The sequence below is a fragment of the Xiphias gladius genome, chromosome 19, assembly GCF_016859285.1.
Source record: "Xiphias gladius isolate SHS-SW01 ecotype Sanya breed wild chromosome 19, ASM1685928v1, whole genome shotgun sequence".
Lineage (NCBI taxonomy): Eukaryota > Metazoa > Chordata > Actinopteri > Istiophoriformes > Xiphiidae > Xiphias > Xiphias gladius.
The window spans coordinates 16,254,933-16,268,988 of record NC_053418.1 but is presented as its reverse complement, the minus strand read 5'-3'; the positions used below and the strand labels follow the sequence as shown (position 1 = coordinate 16,268,988).

Below are 14,056 nucleotides of genomic sequence, written 5' to 3'. Positions count from 1 at the left end.
TATCAGTTGCTTCCTCTGTCAGATTTAGCTGTAAATACAACCATGAGACGAACGGGTGTGTCTGTGTCTTGTGATGAGGTTGATCTCTCGTTGTTGTGAGGCCTACACCCAATGTGGTCACATTTTACACATACCTGGGCATATTTCAGGGTTAGACGGAGCAGAAGAATTCCATGAAACAACCTCCAACCCTTTATCAAAGGCTAGGATTTACAGCACGGCATTATTACTAACACCTACAGTATGTTAGAGCCCAGTTTAAGTTGCCTCTCGGCTGAAAAACATGCATCTGTTCAAAAATATTCACCTGATCACATCTGCAACTGTAAGACATTGTATAAGTAAGTTACAGTAAGTAACTTAATGTGTTTAGAACATTAATACACAGCAGCTATCCAGTAAATACGTCGTTTGCCCTCCACTGCATTGGTGACATCCGGCAGTTGTACGTCTGCAGAATTGAGTATTGAAATAACCAGACTCACAACATTACAAATTCATGATGTCAGGTTAATATTAGGGGGCGGTGGCCTGTTGATTCTGTGGAAATTCACGGTGCCTTCCAGTGCTTGTCGTAAATTACACTTCCTTTTCATACAGGTCAGCTATTTACCCCGTGGGTGATGTTGTTGGAGGCTGTTTGATTGACAATCTAACCGAGTCATAATCAGTTCGTGTCGCAGGGCAACATTTAGTTGAGGAAAACGTATGATATTATTAATTTAGTAGGAATATTGTATTTTTTTCTATTGACAGTCGACACTGTTTTTCTAATCGTCACACGTTGAAAATCGGGCATCACAAAAAAAAACAACCTATGTATTAGTGTAATGTTGTAAACGTTTATTTGGCCGTTAGTCTGGTCATTCGCGAGCGTTAATCTCGTGAAAGTCATATTTCCGAGAACACCGTAACCAGGCAGCGTTTGACAGGAGGCTGTCCTTGGCTAGCCGAGCTAGCTAGATCCAGCTAGACAACAAAAACAAATCCTCGGCATAAACAAATCCTCTGCATGTATGTGAAGTTTTCGGTGAGTTTAAGTTAACGACTGTCTGTTAATAGTGCTATAGCATCCGAAACACCCAACAGAATGTGAGATCGGAGAATTTAACACTATTGTCCCGTTCAACCATCATAACTAAGCTAGCATGAACCTCAACCAACGTTAACAACCTTTGGCCTCTAGGGTTGTTTGTTGCATTCTTTAAAATGAACAAAAATAAGAGAAATAACCGTTAACATTAGCTAGTTTTGTTCAAGACAATGCCAAGAAATTCATCAGCATAGACCATAATACATCCACTGTGTGACTTAACGGTTAGCGTTAGCTGACGCATTGACTTGACTGTTTATATTTTCAGTTGCCTTAAACGCTTAACCATCATTGAGTGGTGAATCAGCTGCCAGTGTTTCCTCAAAACTGGTTTGTCTCGTTATCCCATCATCTGTGATGCTCCGATACAAGTGAATTTCAAGTATCAACAGACAGTTCCTTCCAAGTTTGACAGACTATAACTTTTTATGAACGTTGTGTAGTTGTGCTGGTGCTGTGATGGTCTTTCAGCCCCATATTTGCTCTCATTCCCTGTGCAGCTGGGTTGTTGCAGGTCCTGTGTTTGTGTGGCCTCCCTTACCCCCCCCTCAGGCCAGAGCTGAGGGTTGGGGTCAGGTCTTGGGCTAATGTCATTCAGTCCTGGTGAGGAGGGGGGTCTATCTCAGGATCCCCCAAACGTCAACACCCAAGACCTGTCTGACAACTGCTCTCAGACTGTGGCTACAGGGAACACACCTGAGGATCAGGTGAGGGTGCGTGTGTGATCTTGTGTATAAATGGAACATTGTTGATTGTCAAAACCTGTTTGCTGTAGCACTGCCCCTCCATGATTGGAGATAGGATTTAGGTTAGGTTATGGTTAGGCATCACAGATATGACTGGTTGGGATTAATGTGGGGTTCAAATTAAGATTAAGGGGAAAACATATTGATGGGAAACAGACTTTAACATAGCAGTGGCATAGAGACCTTGTGCATACTTTGCACAATATAGTATGGCATTTTTCATTGCAAGAGAAGTTGTTAAGTTGTTAATGTATAACAAGAAACTTTCAAAAGTTTTAATGATAAAAAAAGATCAGCCCAATGCTGAAAGAGAACATATTGTAGGATCTCTTGCAGAAATTGCCAATTAATCATTGATATGAATTGAGGAAGTTTTATTTCATCCTCAGGCTGATGGTGAGATTCTGCTCTTATTGAGCACAGTAGGTTGTACTATCTTACATTTATTTTCTGAGGAAAAATTTTGACATATGCTCAGAGTTATCATTTTACTGTACACTGTCAGTGGCTTATCTGGATTTAGTATTATTGACAGTCTCATTGTCATCTCTCCTTGATGAGCTGCAGGGGTACAGAAAGCTGCATTGGTCCTAGTCGAGAATTAAAGTACACATGTTTTCTTTTGTAAGGCTGATCTGTGGTCAGGGAAACCCTGAGCAGTAACATTGTACCTCTAAATCCCAAACCATGACATCCTGCACAATTTCAAGGCCATGCCTGTACTGAAATACTCAGCAGCTTCAGAAACAGAATTCACTCCTCAAGTGATTATGAATTTGAAAAACAACAAGTGTTGATTACTGCAGTGACAAAAATGCAGTTATCAAATGATGCATTGTAATTTGTCTCCAAACAAGGCTTTGTAAAACCATTCACTGCTTAGTAAATCTGAATAACAGCTGAAAAAGTACAGAGTGATTGTTTGTTCTCCTGTCCTTTCAGGCAGAAATAACTGCTGCATTCTTTTCCCCTTTTTGAATATTTGTAGGGCAAAGTAGAAACAGTGAGATTGTGGAGGTGCTAAAGATGGAAGTCACATACTGTCCCTCTTTAAGGTGTTCACACACAAATGTTTGGACACAGAACATAGACCAGAGGAGACATTAAAACCAGCATGGTGTTCTGAGCTGGTGTCAGTGTGTGTCTTCTTGTCAATGATAAGTTAGAAACATACATGTACCTGGATGGAGTATTATGAATCATATGAATCATTTGAGTGAGTTTTTTTGTTGCATGACATGCAAATGTAAACTTGGTGAGTAGTGCACAAAGTGGGAGGAATTACTTACTACGAGATCAAGAGATTTTATTCTTAGAAAGGGTGTTCCCTTCACATTCCAGTTTATTCTCAGTCTTGCACATTACATTACAAGTCACTTTGCTGATTTGGCTGCTGTGTGTCAGTGAGGTGTTGGATGTAAATACCAAAGGTATAACTGGCAACATTGTTTGTGAATGTAAGATATTGGGGGGGAAATAGATTTTTTTACAAGTAGCTGTGGCTGTATCAGTAGTAGAAAGAAGAGGAGACAAGAGATAGCTTGTAGAGTAGGAAAGAATAAAACAGGGCTTTGTGCTTCTGGCCAAGAGGAGGCCTGATCCTTTCCTGTCCAACCATCCTTTGCTTTGTCTGATGGTCTTAGGTTCCTCAATAGGAGCTTAATGAAAGGGCACAGACTTAGCTCAGAAATCTATATTTACTTATTCTGGAAGCTAAAGAGTTTAACAGTGTGTTGTTCTAATGAAGGAAAATACAGTTGTATATAGTGTATATAACAGCCATTAACTTTTTACTTAGTAACTGAGAAATATTGTTGACATGAAGCAGAGATATTGATTTAACATCTTGACTATGTTGGCATCATTTTTCTCAAGGTGTCGCCTGTGGTGGATGAAGCCTCTCCTTCTTCCACATCTTCCTATGAGATGCTTGACATGGAGTCGGTCCCAGCTCCTTACCAAGAGGTGCAACCTCACTGGTTCTACTGTAGACAGGCTACAGACAACACCTCCTGGCTTCCTTTCAGCAGAGAAGACTCCGACAAACTAGAGAGGGCCTGCAGCACTGGTGAGGGGGGGGGTATATATTTTACATGTACATTGTATACTGTGCATGTAAATTTTTTTTAAATGGGTTATCTCAGGGTAGATATGTGAATATAAGGAAAAGAGCTTGTTTGCCATAAAAATCTATGAGAAGGATAAACATTACTGTTGCCAGCACTGGCCTGATGCGCAGTAGGGTACTTGATTCTCCTGCCAGAACATGCTCACTGTTAGTAGCAATTTAACAGCAAGGTAAAGTTCAGTTTCACAGAGATTTTAGGAAGCCTCATTATTGTCAATATACAGTACTTTTGTAAAAAAAAAAAAAAAAAAATCTAAAAAAACCCCCCCATTTATTCAGTGTTGACATTCATGGTATTCATATTTAAAAATCTATTTGAAAGGACCATTCAAAAACAAAGATACCTTCCTTTGAAAATATGTTTTAAATAATATTTTTATTTGAATTTTAAATTAATAGTTTGCCATTAGGAGAAGGTTGATACCACTGTAATGTCTACACAGTAAATATTTAGCTACAGTCTGCAGCTGGTTAGCTCAGCATAAATACTTGAAATGGGGAAAAAACTAGCCTGACTCTGTTCAAAGATAACAAAATCCACATAACAGCACCTCAAAAGCTCCCTAATTAACACACTGTATCTTAATCTATAGAAAAACCAAAGGGTAAAAACGTTATGTTGAGGTTTTACAGAAGGTTGTGCGCAGGTCTATTCCTTTAACATATTGACTATCTACATTAATAATCGCACACATACCCCACGCAAAGGAAAATATAGAGCAATGAAAAACAGTGGTGATTAATTTCCAAATCATTCAGAGGTATGACTTTCCACAAATTCTGTATAAGGGCCTCATAAACAAACAAAGTTCTTGTCTTTCCCTGTGACTATATAAGTCTCTCTAAAGCGAGACAGTATGGTAGCGTTTTTGCCCACATACAAAAAGAAGGTACAGTATGTCCATATCATTCCTGAAGGCTGCACTTAACCTCCTGGTGATGCTGCTTCTGCAGAAGTCCAAAGTCTGTCACCAGTGATTGCTGCAAAGTACCAAATGCTCTCTTACAAATCTAATGCCAGAACTAAGCCACATCACTATTTTACTTACTTGTCCTCATAGAACCTTTGCTTAAAGTCTAGTTTTTACATCTTGTGTATGTGTGTCTTTACTTTGCAGCAGAAAACGAGGAGGAGGTGGTGGTAGCCGTGGATGGAGAGCGGTATGATGTACATGTCAAGGAGAGGAAGCGCTACGCTGTGTACTGGGAGCAAGCTCCCACTGAAGTCCGCCGCTGTACCTGGTTCTATAAAGGAGATAAAGACACCAGGTTCATGCCTTACACTGAGGACTTCAGCAAAAGTCTCGAGGTAGTCTGACACTCACGCTGAGCTTATACTACCACACCTCTCTAACTTTGTTCTCTTCTTAAAATTGCCTGTTCCTCAGTTATTCTTTGAATATCTGTCGGTGTTTGATTCCTATCCCACTCACTGTCCAATTTTTCAGGAGGCTTATATGATAGCAGTGACCTTGGACGAATGGAAGAGGAAACTGGAGTTTCCCACTGGAGAGACTGTTATCTTACACAATCCCAAAGTAAGGCCTTCTGTCACTGAAGTTATACTGTGCATATCACTACGTACAGTATAATTAAATGACATGACAAAGCAACACCACAAGTGAATGTATATATTTTCTAAATTAAGTACAATGTTTTCCTCTCCCAAGTCCTCACTTTCATTTCCCTGCTCCTCACTCAGCTGATAATGCAGTATCAGCCAATAGGATTGCAGGATGAGTGGGTGTCCTCCCCCTCAGAGCAGACTCGACCTCGAACAGTCAAGCGGGGAGTACACAACATCTCCGTAGAAATACCTGATGGTATGTGTGTGGGTGTGCTGCACAAGTTATACAGGAATATAAGCTAATTTCAGAAAGTATTCCCTACAGTCAAAACTTTTGGGCTCATCATGTTCCCCTGTGTTCCCAGGTGAACCAGAAAAGGTGGACCACCTTGTCTTTATGGTGCATGGGATCGGTCCTGCATGTGACTTACGCTTCAGATCCATCATACAGTGCGGTAAGTGTGTGTGTATTTATTGTTAATGTATATGCATATATTTATGTGTATTTATGATTCCTTGCCATCTTGTCTGTCTCCAGTAAATGACTTCAGGAGTGCTTCCATATCCCTCCTGGCCTCTCATTATAAGCGTGCACAGCAGGATGGCCAGGTGGGCAGAGTTGAGTTTCTCCCAGTCAACTGGCACAGCGCTCTACATGGGGATGCAACTGGTGTGGATGAGTAAGTATGAACAGAGATAGAGTGTACAAAATGAGATTCCCCTGTTCTACAGTACTACTTGTCTTCATTACTCGCTGAAAATTGTCAAACTCTGGCTACCTGTTTTTTTTTTTTTCCCCACTTTCCAGGGACATCCAGAGGATCACTCTTCCCAGCATCAGCAGGCTCAGACACTTCACCAATGACACTCTTCTGGACCTGTTTTTCTATAACAGCCCCACCTACTGCCAGACCATAGTGGACACAGTGGCCTCAGAGATCAACAGGCTGCATGCCCTCTTTAAAGAGAGACACCCAGAATTCAGCGGGGCAGTTTCAGTAGTGGGTCATAGCCTGGGTTAGAGATGCAGAAACACACACAGTCACAAACTAGTGGAACATAATAATGCTGGGTTTCAACTCTTCCACTTTGTCTTTTGTTCCTCAGGTTCACTGATTCTGTTTGACCTGCTGACCAATCAGAGGACTGGATCAGAAGCCAGGGAGGGGGTACGATGACAGTAAAGGATAACATCAGTGCGCCGATAAAAAGATTACATTATTCTCTACATGTAGATAGGAAAAGTGATTTCCCATTCTGTCCCATCCTGTGCTTAAGGTGCCTTCTGGTGAGCTGAGTCGTCTGAACTGTGACACACTTGAGCAGACACTGACCAAACTGGGCCTAGAGCAGTACCTTGATACATTGGAGATGGAAAACCTCGACCTGGAATCACTGGTAATACACTCACACAGTGGACATACAAATTCAAATGCAACGCAAAATTAAAACCTCTGTTTCTCTTTTTTTAGGCTCTTTGCCATGACAGTGATCTCAAAGTTTTAGGAATTCCTCTTGGACCTCGGAAGAAGATCCTGAACTACGTCAGGAGGAAATTGCTTCCAGAGGTCAGAGACAGCTGAAAACTAGCCTGAGTTTTGTGTTTTGGTTTTAAAAATATATTTATATATGGTGTGAGTGGTTCAATTGACCATCAGGCCCCCTTTATGTTACTAAAGGGGGCACCTATCTAGATACATTAAAATGTATCTAGATAGCTTTAATGCTTCGCATTAATATGCCTCCACTGTTCATATTAAGAAAACACAGCAATCTGATTGCATTTTCTTCAAAAAAAAATCACATACAATAATTAGTACTTTTCCAGTTTTATATGTTGAAACAACCGTTGTAGATCATTTCATTGCTGGTAGCTTTTTGGCATCTTGTGTTTTCATGTGTATTTTTTACATTTCAAATTGGGAGAATCTGTTCAAGATATCTTGTATACTGTAGACAATAGTGACAAGCAGGGTGTTTGATGCAGCTGTTTTCATTTCAATTGAGGCTAGGTCCTGACTAGGGGCTCTGTTCTGTTTCCAAACAAAGTATCTACAGTTCTTATATAATTTTAAAGCATTTTTGTATTTCTCACTCTAAACAGATTTGTAAGACAGAGACAGTGCGTCTGGCACCAGGGTTGCAAGTTCCACCTCAAATGACCAGTGATCATGATGGTGACCAATCATCAGGACTGACGCTACAGCTACCCCAGTTCCATAGGGCGCAGTCTGTTACCAGTGCTGTAGACTATGAATACTTCGATGTGGGCATTGGACAGGTAGCACATGCTCTTCTCAATGTTTTCAAACCTTGCGGTGCACCAGAGGAGCATTATCTTATTTCCATCTGTCTTACTGGATATGTAGATGTCCTACAGTTTGAGTAGCACATGTTTCTGAGCCCACCTTCTCTCCCCAGGTATCCATTGAATACCCACAGCTAGCATTCCACCCTCAGACGTTTTTTGCATTTGGCTCTCCCATTGGAATGTTCCTGACCGTTCGAGGGCTTAAACGCATTGATCCAAATTACACCTTCCCAACCTGCAAGAGCTTTTACAACATCTACCACCCGGTGAGTAATCACGTATTTACTGTCCATTCAGGTACACATCCTGTGCTCGACCCCAGGAAGGATTACGCCAGGTGTTATTTGCCACAGTTACACCATTTATAGGAATATTTTTCTTCTTAGATGATGAAAGAGGTCATCTGTTAAAAGTTACACTCATCTCTTGTCCTTTATTCCTGTGCAGTATGACCCTGTGGCCTATCGGATAGAGCCCATGATTGTTTCAGAGGTGGATCTGGAGCCCATGCTAATCCCTCACCATAAAGGCCGCAAGAGGATGCACCTGGGTATGACCATCTGTTTCTCTTCCCTTGTCTTTGTCGAACACTATTGTGCTATGAACTTTTGTTTAATGAGGCTTTTGTTTAATCTATATTTCTCTTTGTCTCGTAGAACTAAAGGACAGCTTGACCCGCATGAGCATGGATTTGAAGAACAATGTATTGGGATCATTACGGACAGCGTGGCAGTCTTTAGCCAGACTACCTGTGGCTCCACTGCCCCAGGTGGAAGAAGGAGAAACTACAATAGAGCTAAACCTTCAAGAGACACAGGGTAGAAAAATCTATTTTGTTTGTATTTGTGTATTTTGTGTGTGTGTGTGTGTGTGTGTGTGTGTGTGTGTGTGTGTGTGTGTGTGTGTGTGTGTGTGTGTGTGTGAGTATACAGAACAGTGCATCTAACCCTGTCTCCTTACACTCCTCTCGTCCCTCTTTGCACGTTCCCTGTCTCCTTATATTCCTCTCGTCCCTCTCTGCATGTTGCCACCCTCCCCTCCCCTCTTCTGCTCTTGTGGTTGCTCCTGCTGGCCCTCAACCCTTACTACTTTACCCTGAACATCAGCCTCAGCGGCAGTCACTGCTTCTGCTGAGAGGGAAGAGAAAAGTGCTGATTTTTGGACTAAAATACTGGAGTGGCCCAGGGCCCTTCATAAGCATTACTTCCGAGGTAAGCCAGGATAGCCACTTAGTTAGAATAAATGAAAATACGCGAGTAAATGAACTCTTTCTAGCTTATTATCAACTGCTTCGGGATTTGGTTGGGGATCACAGAGTTTTCTCTCTGCGACCTCTCTGTAAACTTGCATGACTCAGTGGAAGCCTATGAGCCTATTATAAACTGTCTCTCATACAGCCTTTTATGTTTAATTTCCCTGAATCTGGCAAATTTCCATATTCAAACAAGAAAGGCAGAAAAATATTATCTCTGTTCCCATAATTGTAGAAAATATGCTGCTTTACCTGCAGTATTGATTAAAAAAAACATACTATTCTGTTCAGTTACTATTGTTTACTTTGGCACCTTAGCTTGCTCACAAAGAGCAAGTGTTATTTAATGTAAGTCATTATTGCTACGGGCTCTCACTACCCCTCTACCCCCCCCTTCCCCATGCCTAACTGCATTATTGCTGCTGTACATGTAATCTTCAACTCAAAGTTTAATTTATTGACACCTCATTCGAACCTTTCCTTCCTTCTTTGGCTATCAGTTCTGACTGGCTGAATTCATGGAGCCACTTGAGTAAACGTCCGATGACACACTCTCTTAAGAGCTGAACTAATAACACTAGCGGTAAAGTTCTGATCACAGTTGTATTTTTTTAAGAAGACTAATCGGCTGGTGCTGAACCAGCAGGTAACATGATACATCAGCAACAGGTCATGTACAGTAGCTACATGCAGGTACACATCCTGCCCTTCTGTAAACCACCTGGAGCACTTATTCTGTCAGTTCATTAAATAGGCCAAAGGGAGTTCAGCTGTCAGAAAAGACCATACATTTTAAATAACACAATTTTTTGTCAACTTTTCACTTTTTATCCCTTAAAGAAGAAGACTCATAGCTTCAACCTATACAACATTCATTTTTTTGCCTCACCTCCCTGAATAGTACTACAAGATCCCAAACACAGGACTTTTTAGGATGTAACTTAAGAGTAAAAGTTTTACTATCTACTGTCATAATTACAGGCCAGCGAATGCAGGAGTAAGGTGTTAGAACAGCAGTTTAGGGTTCATCCGCGGTACATTAGTGCTCTGTGGAGGGCCATTGTGAGAACACTCTTAAGGCAACAGTGCATTCGTAACATACCAACAAACACATTCAATCATCACCAAAATGGACCCACCTTTCTGACATTTACTCAAAATCATACTTGCATTTAAGAGTGAGTGCCTAAACATTTAATTTTTAGGCAATTTAAAAGAAAAAACAGTCAATTTAAAACAATCTTTATTTATTTAACTCTTTTACAACTTTAAATCATCTCTTAAAATGTTGTCATAATATGGCTGGATAGTTCAAGTAAGGGTTGCTAAGTGAATTGCAGTTGAAATTTACCCTATGCCTGCAATATTTGTAGGTCATTTATTTGCTGTCAGGTTTTTTTCAAGATGAAAAAGTTAAATCTACGGGATCTTTTAACTGTAATTGGTCAGCACATTCTAGCACATCTAATCCTGGCACTGTATGTGAGCATTTATGCCTGTTTTTGGTGTCGATACCTATGTATTCTATAATCTTACAGCAGCCAGCTCCTGACTCATCTCTGGAGTAGATGAAGGGAACTTGGTTATAGACTAATAGGAGTTATATTCACCTGCACAGTAGAGATGAATGAAACTGCACTGTTTTGCATTTAACCTGCACTATTCTATATATTCCTTTTGGTATGAATGTTGTTTGCTGCACACAGTAGCTACTCTGTTATTTCCTGTCTATTATCCAATCTGTTCTCGTTTTACCAAACAATATGAGTCAGAACAGATAGCCTCTGCTGGCTATTATCCTTGTTTCTGCTGTTTGTTGTCTGCATATATACCCTTCTCTATTTTGACTTCTGTCCCTGCAGGAGTGTGTGAGGAGAGAGAGCCATCAGTGTCAGCAGAGCAGAATGAACAGCTAGAGATAAAAGTGGGGACGTTGAATGGAGGACGAAGGATTGACTATGTACTTCAGGAAAAACCCATCGAGAGCTTTAATGAATACCTTTTTGCCATTCAGTCTCATCTGTGTTACTGGTGAGTCATGTATACCTGTCAGAGGAGCAGCGGACTACAGTAATTATGCTCATGTATCTTGTGTTCCTGATATTTCTCTACATCGCTGATTTTAATTTTTTTATATAAAATTAATTATGCCCCCCCTCTCTCTGTCTGTCTGTCTGTCTGGTAGGGAATCTGAAGATACAGCTCTCCTGCTGCTGAAGGAGATTTATGACAACCTGGGTGTGGCCTTTGAACAGCCACAACAGTAATAAAAGTTTCATGAGTATAAACTTGCTAGAATGACAGTAAACTGACAGTGATAAAATGAAGGACAAAAAAAATGAAGCTGGCTGAGCAAGAGGCTCCACAATCCTCTTCCAGAATGCCCTACAGTCTGGGTGTTACCTGACTGCACTGCCCTGTCCTCCTCCAACAGTGGAGATGGTTGGAGACTGCAGTCAGGTGATTTTGTTTCAGATATGTCAGTCAACCTTAATTTGAGGTAGTGGTGGCTTCTTGGGGATGCTTAAACTCCACCCTCTTTTTTTTTTTTTTTTTTAATTTGAGTCATTGTTTCATTTACTTTACTTTGCACTTTCACTTACCAACAATCATTGACATACCATGTTTACAGCTACAACTGAATATTATTAATTCCTATTATGTGTGTTCAATTTTAAATTTCAACCTCTCTTGACAAAGGAAGCACTCCCATAGCATAACATTGGACCTCCCCTTTAGAGATAATCAGGTCAGGTGGTATCATTTGGCCAACTATAAGATGTTCAGTTTCTGATTAGGAAAATGAACGCTGACATTTTGTCTGTTACTTACTGTAAGCCCTTAACAGTGGTGTATTCTTTATCCTAAAATATTGTTAATTCTAAGACAGTCAAATCTAAGGGCCAAATCATACATGTTTCTCCTCATCTGTTCCTTTGTATGAAGATATTGTATAATCATCATCTCTATCTGTACTGCATGTTGTTATTTTAGAGCAGAGTTTCTCAACATTTTCTGGTCCTTACTGAATTTTGTGTTCCAATATTTAAATAATTCTTATGGACCCAGCAATAACAGAGCTTAAATCATTTAAATCATATGAATTTGATTTAAAGAGCATGATAATTAGATTATATAGAAATCGTCATATTTATTTTATATAAAAATATATTTGAAAAATATCAGTATATCAGTGTTAGAAATATCTCAGATCTGCACCTACATATCAAGCAACATGAGGTCCAGACTAAAAAGTCAAGAAACTCTCTCTCTTAGAGTGATTTAAATTTATAAAAGACTCATGTTATGCACTTTCAGGGCATCACAGCCCCCACCACCAAAGCTCTGAACGGCCTGTATTTCAGCCCTCTTGGTGTAATATCTGCCCAATTAACTAATTAACCAAATGGAGTTGTTAATTTTTCTTCGCTTTGGAATTTCAAGACTAAATGAACACTAAATTACCATGTTGGAGTGATTTCCTTGAACCTCACCATCATCTATGTCTCTGGAAATTTTACTATCTGAACAGTAAAAACAGGACTTGGTGGTCCCTTGCTCCTCTCCCTTACCATAAATACTGTTTGGCATTTGAAACTAATACTGTATGTTGATACATACGAAAAAACAAATGTTCTCCTTTCTGAATACATACCCTATGGATATGGTTACATGTTGTGTGTGTGCCATAAAAAAACATTACAAGTGTGTTGTTGTATTCTTTGGATTTCACTGAAGCATGCTTATTCTGGATTTAAAAAAAAACAAAAAAAAAAAACATTAAATTAGCCTGCAGCCTTTTTTAAGGGTTTTTATCATGTCATCATCATCAATAGCCAAAGAAAAACCTACAAATTTACAGCATATTGAGCTTCTAAATCAAATTGGATAATTTACAAAATAATAATAGTCCATCAATCAGGGAGGAGGGTTTAACAGGAAGACTTAATTATCTTCTTTTCATGCCTCTTTATACCTGTACTCCACTACATTTCAGAGGGAAATGTTGTACTTTTTGCTCCACTACATTTATTTGACAGCTTTAGTTACTAGTTACTTTACAAATTAAAAATGTACATACAAAAAATATAAGAGCTTATATATATTTATACATAAAGATGCTTAAACTATTGCACCTAACTATATATACAAGTACAGCTGAAAAGGTTAGTTGATAAATTGATTTGTTGATAGACAAAAAATTAATGGGTCCTGTTTTGATAATCAATTCATAATTTAAGTAATTTTTCATGTTAAAATTCCTAACATTTCATGGTTCTAGCTTCTCAAATGTGAGGATTTATCGGTGTTTTTTGTAACTATTTTAATATATTTATTTATTTATATTTATTTTTATAATTTTAGGGTTTGAATTATTTGGATCAAACAAACATTGTGAATGTGTCACTATTTTAATATAATATTATAATGATATAATAGCATGCCAGGGGGACATTTCTCTGCATGGAGTGGTTCTGATTTTAAGACTTTAATTACATTCCTGATTATACTTACATACTTCGTCCAGTAGTTCTCAAATTTATAACCTCAGCCTCGTTAATATGGCAAATCATTCGAGCATGCGCAGTCGTATGGTAAACACAGCATCACTTGCAGCGGGTGAATTGACTATTGACCAATCTTTTGACAGCAACCGTGAGGCAAGTTGAAGTCTTGTACTTTGTTTCGGAAGGTTGTTTTTAAGCCATTCGTAAAAAGTGTTCGCTAAGTTTTTCGTGTATTTCTTAGTAATTTACGGTGCTAGCAGAAGTTAGAGGCTAGCAAGTGACCAGAGTAACAGTCGAATGGCAGCACTGACAGAAAGTCACATATCCATGTAATGAGTCGTAAATGGTAAATTATACGTATTTCAGTACCAATTTGCTTTTTTTCTTCGCAGCGTGTGTGTGGTTGTGCCCACTCTGTCTGAACTGTGGCGAAGTCATTCAGAAACGAGGA

General features: G+C 39.5%; 1 protein-coding gene across 8 annotated transcripts; it reads left to right on the top strand.

Moving 5' to 3' along the window:
• The first annotated feature begins 538 nt into the window (after window positions 1–538).
• ddhd2 (DDHD domain containing 2) lies at window positions 539–12,799 on the top strand. 8 transcript variants are annotated; one of them, XM_040156164.1, is made up of 19 exons: window positions 539–600; window positions 1,594–1,806; window positions 3,715–3,907; window positions 5,086–5,276; window positions 5,416–5,505; window positions 5,670–5,790; window positions 5,900–5,989; window positions 6,073–6,214; window positions 6,343–6,551; window positions 6,642–6,703; window positions 6,813–6,932; window positions 7,007–7,102; window positions 7,639–7,815; window positions 7,956–8,111; window positions 8,293–8,395; window positions 8,502–8,663; window positions 8,952–9,056; window positions 10,960–11,128; window positions 11,283–12,799. In XM_040156164.1, the coding sequence occupies exons 2-19, from the start codon at window positions 1,681–1,683 to the stop codon at window positions 11,362–11,364; spliced, it is 2,394 nt and encodes a 797-aa protein (XP_040012098.1). In that variant the 5' UTR covers window positions 539–600; window positions 1,594–1,680; the 3' UTR covers window positions 11,365–12,799. The 8 variants fall into 8 exon arrangements, with proteins under 8 accessions (XP_040012098.1, XP_040012099.1, XP_040012101.1 ...); XM_040156165.1 differs by lacking the exon at window positions 539–600 and adding an exon at window positions 611–1,030 and having other exon boundaries at window positions 5,089–5,276; XM_040156167.1 differs by lacking the exon at window positions 539–600 and adding an exon at window positions 612–1,030 and having other exon boundaries at window positions 1,594–1,800; window positions 5,089–5,276.
• The last annotated feature ends 1,257 nt before the right edge of the window (window positions 12,800–14,056 follow it).

What these genes read in the sequence shown, in the direction of transcription:
- ddhd2 (XM_040156164.1), top strand. Translation starts at nt 1,681, where the DNA reads ATGTCATTCAGTCCTGGTGAGGAGGGGGGTCTATCTCAGGATCCCCCA. An exon ending in TTTACAACATCTACCACCCG is followed by an intron (nt 8,112 to 8,292) that starts GTGAGTAATCAC and finishes ATTCCTGTGCAG; the next exon opens with TATGACCCTGTGGCCTATCG. An exon ending in AAACCTTCAAGAGACACAGG is followed by an intron (nt 8,664 to 8,951) that starts GTAGAAAAATCT and finishes CCTGAACATCAG; the next exon opens with CCTCAGCGGCAGTCACTGCT.